Source organism: Magnolia sinica, chromosome 6 (genome assembly GCF_029962835.1).
Source record: "Magnolia sinica isolate HGM2019 chromosome 6, MsV1, whole genome shotgun sequence".
Taxonomy (NCBI): Eukaryota; Viridiplantae; Streptophyta; class Magnoliopsida; order Magnoliales; family Magnoliaceae; genus Magnolia; species Magnolia sinica.
In genome coordinates, this window is record NC_080578.1 from 81,607,407 (window position 1) to 81,623,438 (window position 16,032).

Sequence of the window (16,032 nt, forward strand, 5' to 3'; positions counted from 1 at the left end):
AAAAGGAAGTCAAGGAGGCAATTTGGGAGCTAGAAAGAGAGATCTCCAGATCTGGATGGTTTACCCCATGCATTTTTGCCAAGTTTTCTGGGAAGAAGTGAAATTGACTTAATGAGCTTTATGACAAAACTCTATGAACATGGGAGGCTTTCCAAAGATTTGGGAGCATCCTTTATTGCTCTTATCCCCAAGAAAGAGAGCATTAAGCATCAAAGATTACATACTGGTAATCTTATCAGCAACCCCTACAAGATCATAGTGAAAATCATGGCAATGAGATTAAGAAAAGTTCTGCAATAAAATGATTTCTAAATCCCAAGTAGCTTCTGTTTTTGGAAGACAGATTCCTAACGGTCTGCTCATAGCTCACGTGTTTTGATTCTAGGTGCAAATCTGGAAGACAGGTCATCTTGTTCAAATTAGATCTGTAAAAGGGAATGCATGGACTGGGAATTCCTAAACTACACATTGAGCCATCTTGGATTCGATGTTAGATGGGGAAGCTGGATGCAAATGTGTGTAAGCTTGGCTCATAGTTTTGGTTCTAGTTAATGGGATGCCCAAGGGATTCTTTAGAAGTTCTAAGGGAGTTCGACAAGTGATGTAGAATGTGTCACAGATACATTCCTAGCATGGCTGGGCCAAAAGGTGGACCGTAAATTGATCATAACTTTTGATCCGGGTATCGCTACGGGACACACAACCTATCAATCTTCACTGAAATGGGCCATTCGAGTTGTTGTGGGTCGCATCTGTCCGTTTCGTTAGAAAACGCGCGCTTTCAGCTCAAAAACGAATTTTAAGAAAAAATTACTATTTTTAGTAATTCCAAAGTTTTAATATTTTTTATTTTTAGAGTTTTAGATTTTCTTCTTTGTTAGGAATAACTTGTAATCATGTTAGGACTCTTCTAGTAAAAGTTTATTTGGAATTTTTATTTTTAGAAATTAGGCTTTAGAAGAGTTTTATTAGAATCAGGATTTTTATTAGAGTTAGGGCAAATACGAATTTTGTTTTGTTTTTCTATATTAATGGTGTAACAGGGATACATACACATTAGACAATCAATCAATTTACGAATTTTTTAGAATTTATTTCTATTTTTTCTTGCTTTTTCCTTGTGGATTTGAGAAGTCTTTGTGAGGAGTCCAGAGAAGCTCCGTGGATTCGGAGTAGTTATCCTTGAGGAAGACGGTGATCGACCTCATTATGTTCATCCCTGCGTCAGCAAGGAGATCATTTATCTCTCTTCTTCTTCTTCTTCCTTTTTAATCACAGTGGCGGAAGCTCTCAGAGGGATGTTAACAATGGTGAATGAGGTTGGGTTCGGAACTGGTAAGAGAGCTGGGCATCGAGTCGAGTCGGAGCAAGTTAGGGATGACTCGACTCAATCCAGTTTTGAAATAGGCCTGGCTCGAACTTGATCCAACTCGATACCAAGTCCAGCATGCCTGACTTGATCTAAGTCCAGTCTAGCCCGGACTGATCCGGACAGAGTCTGATCTGGTTAGAATTACCGAGTCAGATTGAGAGAAGAGGGAGGAAGAGACCGAGAGAGTGGAGAGGAGAGAGAGGAGGAGGAGGAGGAGGAGGAGGAGGGTGATGGTGGTGGGTGGTTGTCGGGCTTGGAAGATGAGGAGGATGAGGGAGGGAGAGAGAGAGGCCGGGCTTGGAAGATGAGGAGGATGACGGAGGGGGAGAGAGTTTGGGATCGGGTCAGGGTAGGGTTAGAGAGTTGGGTTTCGAATTGAGTCGGGTCTAACCGGATCGAGTTTCGGGTCGAGTCGGGTCAAGTTACTAGGTAACTCGAATTTGACTCGGTTTGAGTTCGGATTTGGGCGAAGCCTACTCGATTTGGACCGACTCACCCATTTGGTTCAGGTCGAGTCAGACGAGTCGAGTTATCCGGATCGAGTCCTCTCATGCCCACCTCTAACTAGTAAGTTGTTTTTATGTGGAAAATGCTTACTTTTAGATTTCACATTTTCAATTTGTAGATGGTGTGGTTTTGTGGTTCTAGTTAAAGTTTAAAATTTGAGGAAAATTGTGAGATATTTCAATATGGTTTTTGCCCTTAAATTATCATCTAAAAGAGTGAGACTTCGGGGTTATTTAGGAGAGAGAAGTGGACATCTTTGCTCACAAGTTTGATGTAAAGTGGGAAAACTTCGCTCAAGTATCTTGGTGTACCACTATGTATTGAGAAGACCCCAAAACATGTTCGGTATGCTGTTATGGAAAGGGTTGAGACAATGTTATCAAGTTGGAAAAGAAGACATCTTTCAATGGGGGGAAGTATTATTCCATCAAAGTGCCATTAGCTAGCATGCATGTCTACTATGTCTCTATTATAGTGCCCTACAAGTGTCATTTGAATGCTGGAGTGAATAAATAGAATTTCATTGGCTGGAGGAAAGGAAAAGCACAAATTCCTTTTGATGATCAAGGGGAAAGTGTGCAAGCTGAAAGATCAAGGGGGAGTTGGAATTAGATTGCTCAGATGAATATAGTTTTCCTCGTTACATTATTACGGGAACATGGTATGGAAGGCAATAGCCTTTTTAAATAGGTCATAGAACTTTTGTAATGCAGGGACATTTTTACACTGGGCTCGAGTGGGGTCGCTTGTGGGATGCAGGGGCACACTCGGGGTGGGCGAGGACCACGGGAGAGGTCTCGTGTTTGAGACTCCTCACCAGGGGTGATTAATTTGCATTTCACGTTGGGCTCAAGTGGGGTAGCCTATGGGATACGGGGACACACTCGGGGTGAGCGGCCCGTGTGAGGCGGTACCTGTGTGATTTGGGGCCCACGAGGGGGGTTCGGCCGAGGTCCCAACCCATGAGGTGTGGGGCCTGAGCAATGAGATAAAAGGATTAATTCGTCATGCTCTAATAGTTCGAGCTTTTGGAGCAATTGGTTAATTGTCCTGCATCAAATTGGTATTAGAGAGGGAGATCTTGTGTTCAAGACTCTTCATCGGGGGTGATTAATGCAGGGGCATTTTCACATCGGGCTCGAGTGGGGTTACCTGTGGGATGTAGGGACACACTCGGGGTGGGTGACTCATGTGATTTGGGGCCCACGAGGGAGGTCTCATATTCGAGACTCCTCACTGGGCGTGATTAATACGCATTTTACATCGGGCTCAAGTGGGGTAGCCTGTGGGATGCAGGGACACACTTGGGGTGGGCGGCCCGTGTGAGGTGAGTGGCTCGTGTGAGGCGAGACTCATGTGATTTGTAGATCACGAGGGGGGTTCGGCCGAGGTCTTAACCCATGAGATGTGGGGCTTGGGCTATGAGATAAAGGGATTAATTCGCCATGTTCTAACAGTTCGAGCTTTTAGAGCAAGTGGATAATTGTCCTTCATCAAGTTGGTGTCAGAGCGGGAGGTCTCGTGTTCCAGACTCCACAGCAGGGGTGATTAATGCAGGGGCATTTTCATACTGGGCTCGAGTGGGGTCGCTTGTGGGATGCAGGGGCATACTTGGGGTGGGCGAGGCCTACGGGGGAGGTCTCGTGTTCGAGGCTCCTCACCGGGGGTAATTAGTGCATCTCACACCGAGCTCGAGTGAGGTAGCCTGTGGGATGCGGGGACACAGGGTGGGCGGCCCGTGTGAGGTGGTACCCATGTGATTTGGGCCCACGAGGGGGGTTCAGCCGAGGTCCTAACCCGTGAGATGTGGGGCCTGGGCTATGAGATAAAAGGATTAATTCGCCATGTTCTAACAGTTTGAGCTTTTAAAGCAAGTGGTTAATTGTCTTACATCAAAAAGTTTTCCTCAGTAATTTCAAGGATTAGAGTGCTAGACTTCTTGAGAGTAATCCCATCTTTTATGTAGTGTCTGTCTCTTATATATTGGCATGCGTGGATCAAAATGCAGACCGTCCGCATTGTGGGTCCCTTTGTGGTGCCTCATCTGCTTGGTACAATGATTTTATAATCGGATTTTGATTATTGATTGTTCACATTTGACTGTTTTATGTCAACCATCCATTTTGACAGCCATCAATGGATGGTTAAGATCACTCAATCAACTTACTTTCCTAAAAAAGATGCCCAATTTGCATAAGAATGGCCTTTAATATCATAATTATTATGACAACTAAATAGAATGTCACGTCCTGAAGAAGAATTAATGTAGTTTAAGATATGATGAACTGCCTTAAGGTGACTAGATCAAGGAGTATGCATGAATTAGCTAACCAAACTCACTGTATGAGATAAATCTGGGTAATTAATAGTTGAATATATCAACCGACCAATGAAACACTGATAAATATGAGGATCATTAAGTTTCCCATTATCATCCCAAGTCTTCTTATTAATCTCTAATGGTAAATTAGTAGGTTTGACACCAATAAATCAAGGACATATTTTTGTTGAGACAATAACAATGCCCCTTCTTAAAACAAAAGACTTGAATTCCAAGAAAGTATTTTAGCGGTCCTAAATCTTTGATCTAAAAATCCTTGTTGAGATTTCAACTCAAAAATTGCACTAGCACCATGACTTGTAACAATGATATCATCTAGTCACATGCCTAAAATGATGATACCTGTACATGCCGCTTGACAAATACAAGATAGTTAGAGTCAATGCGAGTAATTCGATACGAATTAGGGCCCTGGTAAACTTCTCAAATTAGGCTCGAGGAACTTATTTCAAACTATATATAACCTTCTTAAGACGACGTACCTTTCTTTTATCTTCTTTTTTAGCAAAACCAAAGAGAGAAGCTATAACTTTCCTCGGTCGGATCACCATTCAAAAAGGCATTCTTAACATCTAATTAGTGTAATGGTCAATTTAAATTGGCAACAAGAGATTATCATTTGTACTGAATTCATCTTAGCAACAAGAGCAAAAATCGCAGAATAATCCTCATCATATATTTGCGTAAATGCTTTAGCTACAAGACATGCTTTTTTGAGTTATACTCCGATCAAGGTTTTACATAAGAGCATACACTCAATGACAACCCACTGGATTCTTCCCAATTGGTAAATCAATCATCTCCCATTTTTGATTCCTCTCAAGGGCAGCCATCTCCTCCTCCATAGCTTGTCGCCTTAAGAACCTTTTAAGATTTTTAAGAATGGTGGAAGACGAACACTCAGGGGTAGAAACAAAAGTGTAGCGAGTTGGAGATAGAATGATAGGACACAAAATGTTTAATAGCATGAGAAGTACAATCTTTTGGCTTTTCTGATAGCAACAAGCAAATCCAAGGATGAGTCTAAATATGGATCAATATAAATAGGCTCTGTCAGGATCCCTATCAGTAATTGTCACCAAAGATGCATCCTCCTTGGTGACTTGAGGAAGAATTGGAATACGAACATTTGTTGCTTTATACTTGTACGCTTTCAAGTTAGGCTTAGTCGATTGTGAATCAGAAATAACCCCATCTTTAACACTTTTAGGTTTAAAAGAAACAAAAGCAATCAAACCAAACTCAAGAATAGGAACAGGAAGGACCATAGAATTTTGCTCCCCTTGACCTATAGAAAATATGGAGCATCTTAAAAAAACTCAACATTCATGGAGATAACGCTTTTAAGTGACCAGATCAAAACACTTATACTCGCTTTGTGAAGACGATTATAAAAAAAACATTTAATGGCCTGATTTAACAATTTATTTCAATGAGGATCAATATTATAGACCAATGTTTGCAAAAGGTTGATCATTAAAGTTTGGGTGCAATTCCTATTTTTGCTTCATACCGATTGCTTGATGCTAAAGACAGTGAGACCTTTTGTGGGCTTGGCATGGGGGAGTAGGAAAATCTGGGAAAGTTATGTGGAGGTTGATCATCATGGCTTTTTTGGGCTATTTGGGGAGCTCGGAATGGCCATTGCTTTCGGAATGAGAGCACTTCTATGAAAGAGGTTATTAGGAAAGTTAAGGGTCGTGTTTTGGGTTGGGCCATTTATGTAAATGCAGCTAAGGCTGAAAACCTTTTTGTGTTTTTTTTTTTTTTAAAATAATAAATTGGGTTGTATTCTTTTCTTGCCTTTCGGCCGATTTCTTAATAAATTTGTTGTTGTGTCAAAAAAAAAAAGACCAGTGTTTTAACTAGTGAATAGTGTGTAGCTTAGCATTCACTCCTCAGAAGTGTGAGGCGTAAGCTACAAAGCAAGTAGGGTAAGCTACATGCTATTTCTAGATTTTAATTTAAGGTTGTGCTCGGTCACAACAAATATCATGAAATTTCATGATATTTAGTGCAACAAAACATAACCTAAAATAATAAGAAAAATAGGGAAAGATCAACTATAAAGAGTAACAGAATTGGTTTAATACTATTGATTTTATTATTTTCACAAAATTGCTGAAAAGATTAACTAATTTTTGTTGAAAAATAGAAATGTAACAAATCATCGAAAACATTAATTGATTTATGTTTTAATGAAAAATAACTTGCAATGCAAGTTGCATAGCGTAGGTTACATGTGACTTAAACTTTTTGTATGAGCTATGTAGTGATGTAGGATAATTAACCATTTGCTCTAAAAGCTCAAACTAATAGAGCATGGTGAATCAATCCCTTTTATCTCATAGCCCAGGCCCCACATCCCATGGATTAGGACCTCAACCGAATCCCTCTCATGGGCCCCACATCACATGGGTATCGCCTCATATGAGCCACCTGCCTTACACAGGCCACTCACCTTGAGTGTGCCCTTGCATCCCACAGGCCACCCAACTCGAGCCTGGTGTGAAAATGCCTTTGCATTAATCACCCCTGGTGAGGAGTCTCGAACACGAGAACTCCCGCTCTAATACCATTTTGATGCAGGACAATTAAGCCCTTGCTCTAAAAGCTTGAACTAATAGAACATGGCGAATCAATCCCTTTATCTCATAGCTCAGAGCCCACATCCCATGGGTTAGGACCTCGGCTGAACCCCCTCATGGGCCCCACATCACATGAGTACTACGTTACACGAGCCACCCGCCTCACACGAGCTGCCCACCTCGAGTGTGCTCCTGCATCCCACAGGCCACCCCACTTGAGCCCGGTGTGAAAATGCCCCTGCATTATGTAGCGTTAAGGCTAAGATGTGTTACATGGTGTAAGCTACATGCTACATAACATATGCTATTTAAAGCAATATATAGGTATGACAAACACACCCAAAGACCTGCAATCGGATTTTAAGGATATGATAGAATGCTGAAGATATTTTATAGGAGATTGACAAGAAGGAACCTTAGTAGGCAAACGATTAATCATATAACATGTAATAAGGACATCATTTAGCTAAAAAGATTTAGGAATAAACATGTTAATAAGAAGAGCATGAGTAACTTTTATGAGGTGCCTGTTCTTTCTTTTAACAATTTCATTTTGCTATAGAGCATATGCACAAGTAATATGGGAATTAATACCATAATCCTGAAAATAAGAAATCATAGCATGTTCTTTGCGTTATCTGTACGAAGAGTACTAATATTTGTATTAAATTGATTTTTAACCCAAGTATGAAACACTTTGAAAATGGAGCCAACTTCAATTTGTTTTTCATCAAATAAATCCGCGTCACACGAGAAGCATCATAAATTAAAGAGAATACTTAAATCCATTAGAAGCAAGAAGAATTGGATCCCATACATCATAATGAACTGGAGAAAATTTTCAGGTAGACTCTCTTTGCAGGAGGATAAATAGACTTGTGATGTTTGGCTAAACACAAGTTTCACATTGTAAATTCTTGAGATCACTGAACTCAATTGACTGGGGCAATAAAGACTGTAAAACTAAATTAGAAGGATGACCAAACCGATAATGTCAGATGTAAAGTTTTTCCCTTTTGATACTAAGATACCCACTAAAGTAATTTAAAAAATTCGAATGAAGAACGTATAATCCATACTTCTCATGTCCACCACCAAGCGGCTTCTCCGTCTTAGATCCTGAAAGACACAATGATTAGGAAAAAATGTTCCATTACAATTTAGGTCTTTTGTAATCTGACTGATATAAAACAAGTTATAAGTAATATTAAGAACTAATAAAGTGACAAGGCGAATGATGGTGAAACGGAAATAGTACCCCTTCACCCAATAGGCGTTGGGGTAACATTTGCTAATTTCACTTGACTTAAATTATGATTGGTGGGTAAATGAAGAAAAAGAACTGGATGTATTTGTCATGTGATTAGTAACCCCGAATCAATTACTCAAGTACTTCATGCAGATGTAGTGTGAAAGGCTGTGAAAGTATTTCCCGCCTGAGCCAAAGATGTAGACGAAGAGACTGCTTAGTAAGGTCTTATGCTCACTTTTCAAGAAATGAGCTACATCACTAGGTAATGGAATCACAGGTTAATTGGCAATGGTACAACGTCCCTAACGGTGTCCTGAGAGTCCTTACCATCTTTAGTTACAAAATGTCTCAGTTTTGAGGTCGATCATAGACCCAACAATAATCAACAATGTCCATATATACCGAAATGGGTGCACAAACGATCCGCACCACATCCATGACCTTGGCCACCACCATAACCTTCTTTTCCTGTACCTCTACCTCACAACAATTATCAAAATTCCTGAATCCTGTCACTGGGGCAGATATCTCAATCACAATTGATCTCATAGCTACACGATGCTTCTTGTCTCGTAAAAGCAAGCATATATGTTGTTAAGTGAAGTATGAGCTAGGATATGCTCAAACTCAGAATTAAGACCTACCAATAATTCAAATGTCTTTTTCTTCTCATCACCTTTTTTTTTTTTTTTTTTTTTTTAATTTAAATTTTTAAATATGCCTCTACGTCTGTAGAACAAAGAAATTGAAGATACATCCATGAAAAACCATTCCTGCCACAAACAACACATCTTAGTATAATAATTAGACACTGATCTCTCCTCCTGTTTCAAATGACTAATCACTTGATAACTAATTGTAAATTCAGGTAATATTTTTCTGATCAACATGTAATTCATGAGCAGTCAAATAAATCTCACACAGTGGACAACAGAAAAAGTCATTCACTAACCTATGGTTTTATAGAATTCAGCAACTAGGACATAACTAACAAATTGTTCGATTTAGTCATATTGGGTGTCAATATACTGCCATCTATATATCCCAACTTTTGTTTTCCTCAACAAGTATCATAACAACTTTTGATCATTGAGGATAATGGCTGGACTTGAGTTTATGAGTTGTAATCTGTTACTCAGGAATCTTAGAATGAACAATCAACGTTTTCATCTTGGAGTTGATGGGAGATGTTGATGATGGAGCCATATTTCATCCCAAACAATTAAAAGAATACTAATATCAAGACTTCACACTAATCATAAAAAAAGGGCTATAACCAACTATAGTTTTTGGTAAGTCTAAAAAGATACCCAAATAATTCAAAAAGGAACCAATCCTCGTAGCTACAAATCAAACCAACAGAGGAGAAGGGATCTTAGGGCTATATTCACTAGATATTAGCAAATCTTGATAATCTTCAAGAAGAAAAAAACAAATCTCAAATACCTAATTGCTGGCCACAAAAGAATTGTTGTAATTAGAACAAAAAGAACCAAAAAATAAAAATAAAAAAATCTGTCTAAACGAAAAAATCTAGCAAACCCTAGCTGCCACAAATCAGTTTTTGAAAAACTGGAAGAAAAATGCCCCAAAATTGTGAGTTAAACTGAATGTCTAGGTAAAAAATTGCCACAAGATTCCTCATCATTAATCACTTTCAATCACTGATTAGGTAGCAATGACTCTCAAATCGAGTGAAAAATCTGAAGAGAAGAAAGAAAATAAGAGAAAAGAAGAAAAAAAAGAGAGAAGAGAAAGGGATATCAAGAAGGGAGGATGAGGAGAAAACCCTAGTAGCTTTCTTGCTTTAATACCATTAGGGCTGTACATCGAGCCGAGCCGAGTCGAGGTGGGCCAAGCTCGGCTCGACTCGTCCATGCTGTATTCGAGTTCGAGGTCAACATTGAAGCTTGGCTTGTTTGCCAAAGCTGTCGAGTCGAGTTCGAGTCAAGCTAGTGGTTCAAGTCGAGTCGAGCTCGAGCTTGTTCATATGTTAGCCCAGCCCTCAACCCGACTCAACCCAGTGCCCAACCTGACCCAAACCCATCGCCTAACCCGACCCAAATGACCAAACCCCAACCCAACTCAACCTATTGTTGCTGTTGCCCAACCCGACCCAACCCATCGGCCATCATCGCCCAACCCGATCTAATTAATCATATTAAAAAAAATAAAATAAAATCTATAATCATATATTCATTATATTAATATAAATAAATAAAAAAACGTTAATCAAAATCACCTACCTTTGTGCTTTGTGGTGGCCGAATGGGCCGTGCGGGCTGCTCGAAGTTGCCGAGTTGGGATTGGGTGTGGCCGCGCGGGTTGGCTTGGAGACATCAGGACTTCAGGAGAGAGAGAGAGAGAGAGAGAGAGAGAGAGAGAGAGAGAGAGAGAGAGACCGGCGGACTGCTTGGTGTAGCCATGCGGACTGTGGCGTGTTGGCTGCTGGGTAGGGTAAGAGTAAGGGAAAGAAGAGAGGGAGAGAGAATGGGTCAGGTATGGTAATTTTTTTACTTTTTTACTTTTTACTTTTACTTCTTTTTTTCTTTTTTTTTTAAAGTTAAATATTATATATATATATAAATATATATTATATTAAAATATATTACTCGAGCCGAGTCGAGCTCGAGTTGGAGCTTCGAGTCGAGTTGAAATGCACCATGGTCGAACTCGGCTCGAACTCAACTCGAGCTTTAGAAAAGAAGCTTGACTCCCCTCGAGTTGGCCTTTCAAGTGAGTCAATCCTAGCTGACTCGAGTCAAGTCGAGCAAGCTTTTCGAGCTAGCTCGACTCGTGTACAACCCTAATACCATGTCAGAGACAAAAGAGCCTTTGGGAGAGAAAAAAAACTCTTAACTAAGGGCTGGATGTTGAACACACTTTTTATTTACATTAAGTGATTTCCAAATTACATAAAATACCCTTGGAACCAAGAGCAAAATAGGAAAAACAAAAGAAGAAAAATAATAATATAAATAAGAGGAGAATAAGAGATGGCCCATGGTCCAGAGAGAGAAGGCCCACGGACCAGAAATATCTACACAACAATCTGGGCTGTCTCAATCTTGAGAGTATAGCCAAATTCACATAGATCACACAATGTTAACCATCTGATTTGCTTTCTTGCATTTCAAGCATTTAATTCCTTTGTTTTTAGATGTCTAGTTGATACTCACCAATTGATGTTTAGAATTGATTAATATGTATGATTTTTGCACATCCGTCCGTCTTCAATGGCCCCAACAATCTGGATGGTTTGGATTGAAATATATGATGGTTGATACAACGAACTTGGAAATTGTGGCACATGTTAACTCAAACCATCCAGATTGTGTGACTTACAATGGATAGGTCATCACCTCAAAATGATCGATTGAGTGATCCTAACCTTTGATTAATGGATATTTATTCGTTGAATTCAGGCTATCAAATATTTTTCATGTGAGCCTGAAGAATGAGGAGATAGAAGAAAAGAGCGGGAGTTAGAAGATGTGGAAGAGAGAGAAGAGGCTTGATCCTCTCTGTCCATTGAATGTCCAATAAGCGTCCAGGCTGAGGTGTAACTTTTGGTTTACGGTCTATCTAAATAGGGGCCCACAGTACATAACCTTTGGTTTACAATTAGCCCAGTCTAATTTGAGTTACTTGTATGCAGTATTTATAATCTTAGTGCCTGCATATTAACCATCACACTTTGCCAGCATTCCTATTCTTCGTAATCCAGAAGGAACTTTCCATTAATGGCTGTTCCTTATCTTCTCTCAACTTTACAATAATATTCTGTTTATGTACTGTGTGGCTGGAGACAATCGAAGGGAAATCCATGCATATACATGGTGGCTTCAAGACTGATCCTGGAGCAGTACTATCTTATTTCTTTGTAAAAGGATTCAGGTTGACTGGATTTGTGAATTGAACGGAATCCATGTCAAACCTTCTGTTGAACTGGAACAAACTAGTTTGGTCCCGCACATTGAATCATGGGGTACCGAACTGTGAATTTGTTTAATTCAAACTATTCATTTTCGGAGAGAGGTTTGGTTGAACTAGGCAACTATGGTGGGGCTTTTCGCCTGTTGGAGAGCTGTTTGGTTGAACCATTCACTCTTGGGCTACACTTCGGGTTGTAGTGGGTTTTGGTTGTGGGATAGGGCTAGTGTTGGGGTTTTAGGCTTTAAAGGGACTGGACCTGCTTTCGGGGATAATTTCAGTGTTAGGGTTGGGGCTCCATGAATATGGATAGATTTGGGGGAACAGGAGAACTCCTAAGACTTGACTGATGTAGTGATGTGAGATTCAAATCTTCACAAGTATTCCCCTTCAATTGAGAGAAGAAATGCATATGGACAGTTGGTATAAACTATATAGCTAGACCAAACATCCTACTAGTTAAAAAGCTAGTACACTCATGGACCATGAAATCGTATTCATGTAGAAGGGAAAAAAAAAATCCACAAAACCTTTTCGTGGTAAAAATCTTCATGAAGTCTGGAAACAACTAATGCTAGGAGCGACATATGCTGGAGAAAAAGAAACTAGTTCTGGAAGTTCATGCACAAAATTCGTATTCAATCCATCACTAAGAGTAGTACATATGGTTGGGGCTGATGCCTTTATATAGGCTGTAATCCTTCCTAGAACATTCTAAACATTTCTCTCTAATCGACTTTCTATTACAGACGTAATCTGATCAATTTGCTCTAAAAGAGATTCTCTAAACCAGGAAACTCGATAAAAAAAGGAAAAAAGAAAAAAAAAAAAAAAGAAAAAGAAAAAGAAAAAGAAAGAAATACGTTAAACCTCTAATTTTATAACACACAATACATTACTGTATGTATGGTCTCCAAATTCATACAGTTTCATACTATCCTAAATTACTGCAGCCAACTGTATAAATTGCCTCATTTATTGCCAATATAACCAATTGCTCGTGTGGGTCCCAGTCTAATGTGTGGACCCCACAGTCCAATCAGAACCCATATAAACGCTGGAACTGCATGTGTCTCACCTCGACCCTCCACACGTGATGTATGCCTTGACCCATCACATACATGGAATCCAGACCCAATAATTTCCTTCCCAATTTTATCAAAGAATATAGTGACAATATTGCATGCTAAAAGTGGTCAAAAGTTAATTCTTGTTAATTTATCCAGACAATACCACCTTTTAATGCACAAGGAAATTCTTGCTAACTCACAAAGGGAGATCATCAAAGGTCTTTCTTCTTTAGAAATGTGTGGGTGATGCATGTGGTGGACGGTTCAAGGGTGGGAATTCCCTCCCACTTTGCTATGGCCCACCTGATTTTTGGATCAGGCTTACTTTTGGGCTCTAGGGGTTTCATGAGGTGACTCATCTAGGGGATGGTTCAGATTTTCTGCACACATCTCATGAGATGAGTTCTTAAAGGGTTCTCACGAGAACTGGTTCCTAGGAGAAAATATCTCTCTGCATGGGTGTGGGCGGATGGCGAGTGTGCATGCGCGTGTGTGAGCGCGTGTGGCACATGGGGTGACCCATTGTTGATCCGAACCATCATTCATACAACTAGGAGCAAGCCATGGTGCAAGAATCACGCCAATCGGATTATCCTAACCTTTTGAATGAGGCCAATTTGTTATGACTGTCCATTTTTATGAGCCATAAATCACATGGTTAGAATAATCAAATCAAAGTGTTACTTTAAAACCATAAGAAATACAAAATAGGATTTATCTACTACATTTTTAAAGATGATGATTAGGCCTATGTTGTTTCTCAAGTCAATCTTAACCGTACATTTTCATGCTATTGATTGGAAGCTTATGATCACCCAATAGGCATGATTTTTGTACCATTGCTTGCTCCTAGTTGTGAATGAAGGTTTGGGTCGACAATAAGTAATCCCATGTGCCATTTAAAAGGTTTGGGGGTGTTGCTAACATCCCCGTGAAGGTGGGCATGCTAGCAAAACCCATACATATATAGAAAACTGTTGGGCATATTTCTAACTTGATTCTGTGGTCAGAGGATGAGGAGCTCATAACAAATGCGCTGGAAACGATTGTCAATCTAGCACCATTGCTGGACCTGCGAATCTTCAGCTCCTCAAAGCCATCCTATATCAAAATAAGGTAAGATGGTTCAATCAGAAATGTCGCTTTATTTGGTATCATCTGACTTCAAAGTTGAATATTGATTATTGTTTGATGGAACAGTGAGAAAGGTGCAGTTCAAGCCATCATGGGAATGCTGGGATCCTCAATCAAGGCTTGGCACTGTGCGGCTGCTGAATTGCTTGGTCGCCTGATAATAAACCCTGATAATGAGCCATTCCTTATACCTTTTGTTCCGCAGGTTGGAACTATTTTCCTGGATTTTCCATTTCTAATAAAGAGGTTTGCTAAGTCTACAGGCACCTCTGCCTCCTGCGCTGCCCTGACTCAAAATGATGAGAGGACCATCTTTGTATGTTGAATGTGTACTGTTGGCAACTTTTTTTCACAACCGTCAATTGTTTTTATTCATGTGTGGCTGATAAGTTCCATTGAGTGGCATGATTTTCAGATCAGATTATCTTAAGGGCCCACCTGTTGTACAACTTATATGGCCGACTTGGGTACCGGGTTAGCACATGTGTCTGCATGAGGCGTGTGCAGCCTTAGCAGAACTCCCTTGTTAAATTGGTGCAAGGCATTTAGTTAGTGTGAGAAGTGGAAGAACAGCACATGTTGTCTTTTAGGCCTATGAAAATTCGTGCTGTATGTCTAAAGATGTATCAGTACCCAAAAGTCTTCTCTACAGTATTGCAGTTGTGGATGGTGGATATAGCTAAATACATGACTGGTAATGCAGATTTACAGGCGTTTAGTTGATCTTCTGAGCTTGCCGGCGGTGGATGCACAAGCAGCAGCTGTTGGGGCACTTTATAATCTTGCTGAAGTTAACATGGACTGCAGACTGAAGCTTGCCAGTGAACGATGGTCTGATCTTCTTCGTAGTTTTGCAAACCCTAAGGGCCTGTTTGGTAGCCACTTAAAAATGACTTCATCTCATTTGAGTTAATTGCAATTATTTATTATAGAGATAATTTTATAGGGATTAGAAATAATCCTGATGATGTATATAGACGCCCACATACTCTCTAATACATAACTAATATTTAACTGAAATGAGATGAACTCATTTTGAATTGGCTACCTGATCGCTTGGAAGAACTGTAATTTGATGATCGTGTGACCTCGTTTGATTCAGGGCAATTGATAGACTTCTAAAGGTGGTGAGGACTCCGCATCCTGTGCCTGAGATCTGCAGGAAAGCAGCGATGATATTAGAGAGCCTTGTGTCTGAGCCGCAAAACAGGACTCTGCTTCTAGCTTATGAGAATGCGTTTGCGGAGATCCTGTTCTCTGACGGGAGACATTCAGACACCTTTGCCAGGATTTTGTTCGAGCTAACTTCGAGAACTAACAACAAGGTGACGACAGCCCGTGGTGTCTGGGGCATGTGAAAAATTCACGCAGTTGTATGAGCTGAGGACGGTTAGTCCTTTTTTTTAAAAAAAAAAAAAAAAAATTTTAAATTTTAAATTTTTTTCTCCCTGTAGTTTATGTAACAACTTGTGTTTCTGTCTGTCAAAGAATGTTGTTCTTAATTTCTTAAGTGGAACTACATTTGTGTTTTTATATCTGGATAAGAAGTTCATCTCATTCCTTGTGTATTGTAATCATATGAACTGAAAGCTTTGCATTTAGCTTGATTATTAGTTGTCATGGCACCAATCTCATTTGTTTAGTTCACTTGCAGCAACTTAAAATCTTCATGAACTTGAATCTACCTGAGGTCAGTTTAGAAATGGTTGATTGCTTATTGATCCTCTGGTGGTATATGGTGCTAGAAAAGGTTTTCTGGGTTTTAGCTACAACTAAACTGAGAGCTGGATGGTTACGGTTCATGGAAAGACCCCAAAGTTTCAGATGATCTTGTT

At 39.8% G+C, this 16,032-nt stretch overlaps 1 protein-coding gene across 1 annotated transcript in view; it reads left to right on the forward strand.

Annotated features, from left to right (window-relative positions):
• LOC131248930 (armadillo repeat-containing protein LFR) overlaps window positions 1–15,754 on the forward strand; it is a 71,250-nt gene extending 55,496 nt beyond the window's left edge. The window contains exons 5-8 of the mRNA XM_058249456.1: window positions 14,074–14,179; window positions 14,264–14,402; window positions 14,901–15,028; window positions 15,300–15,754. Coding sequence (XP_058105439.1) covers window positions 14,074–14,179; window positions 14,264–14,402; window positions 14,901–15,028; window positions 15,300–15,555 — 629 coding nt within the window. The 3' untranslated portion in view covers window positions 15,556–15,754. The remainder of the gene's footprint in view (window positions 1–14,073; window positions 14,180–14,263; window positions 14,403–14,900; window positions 15,029–15,299) is intronic.
• Window positions 15,755–16,032: the final 278 nt, after the last annotated feature.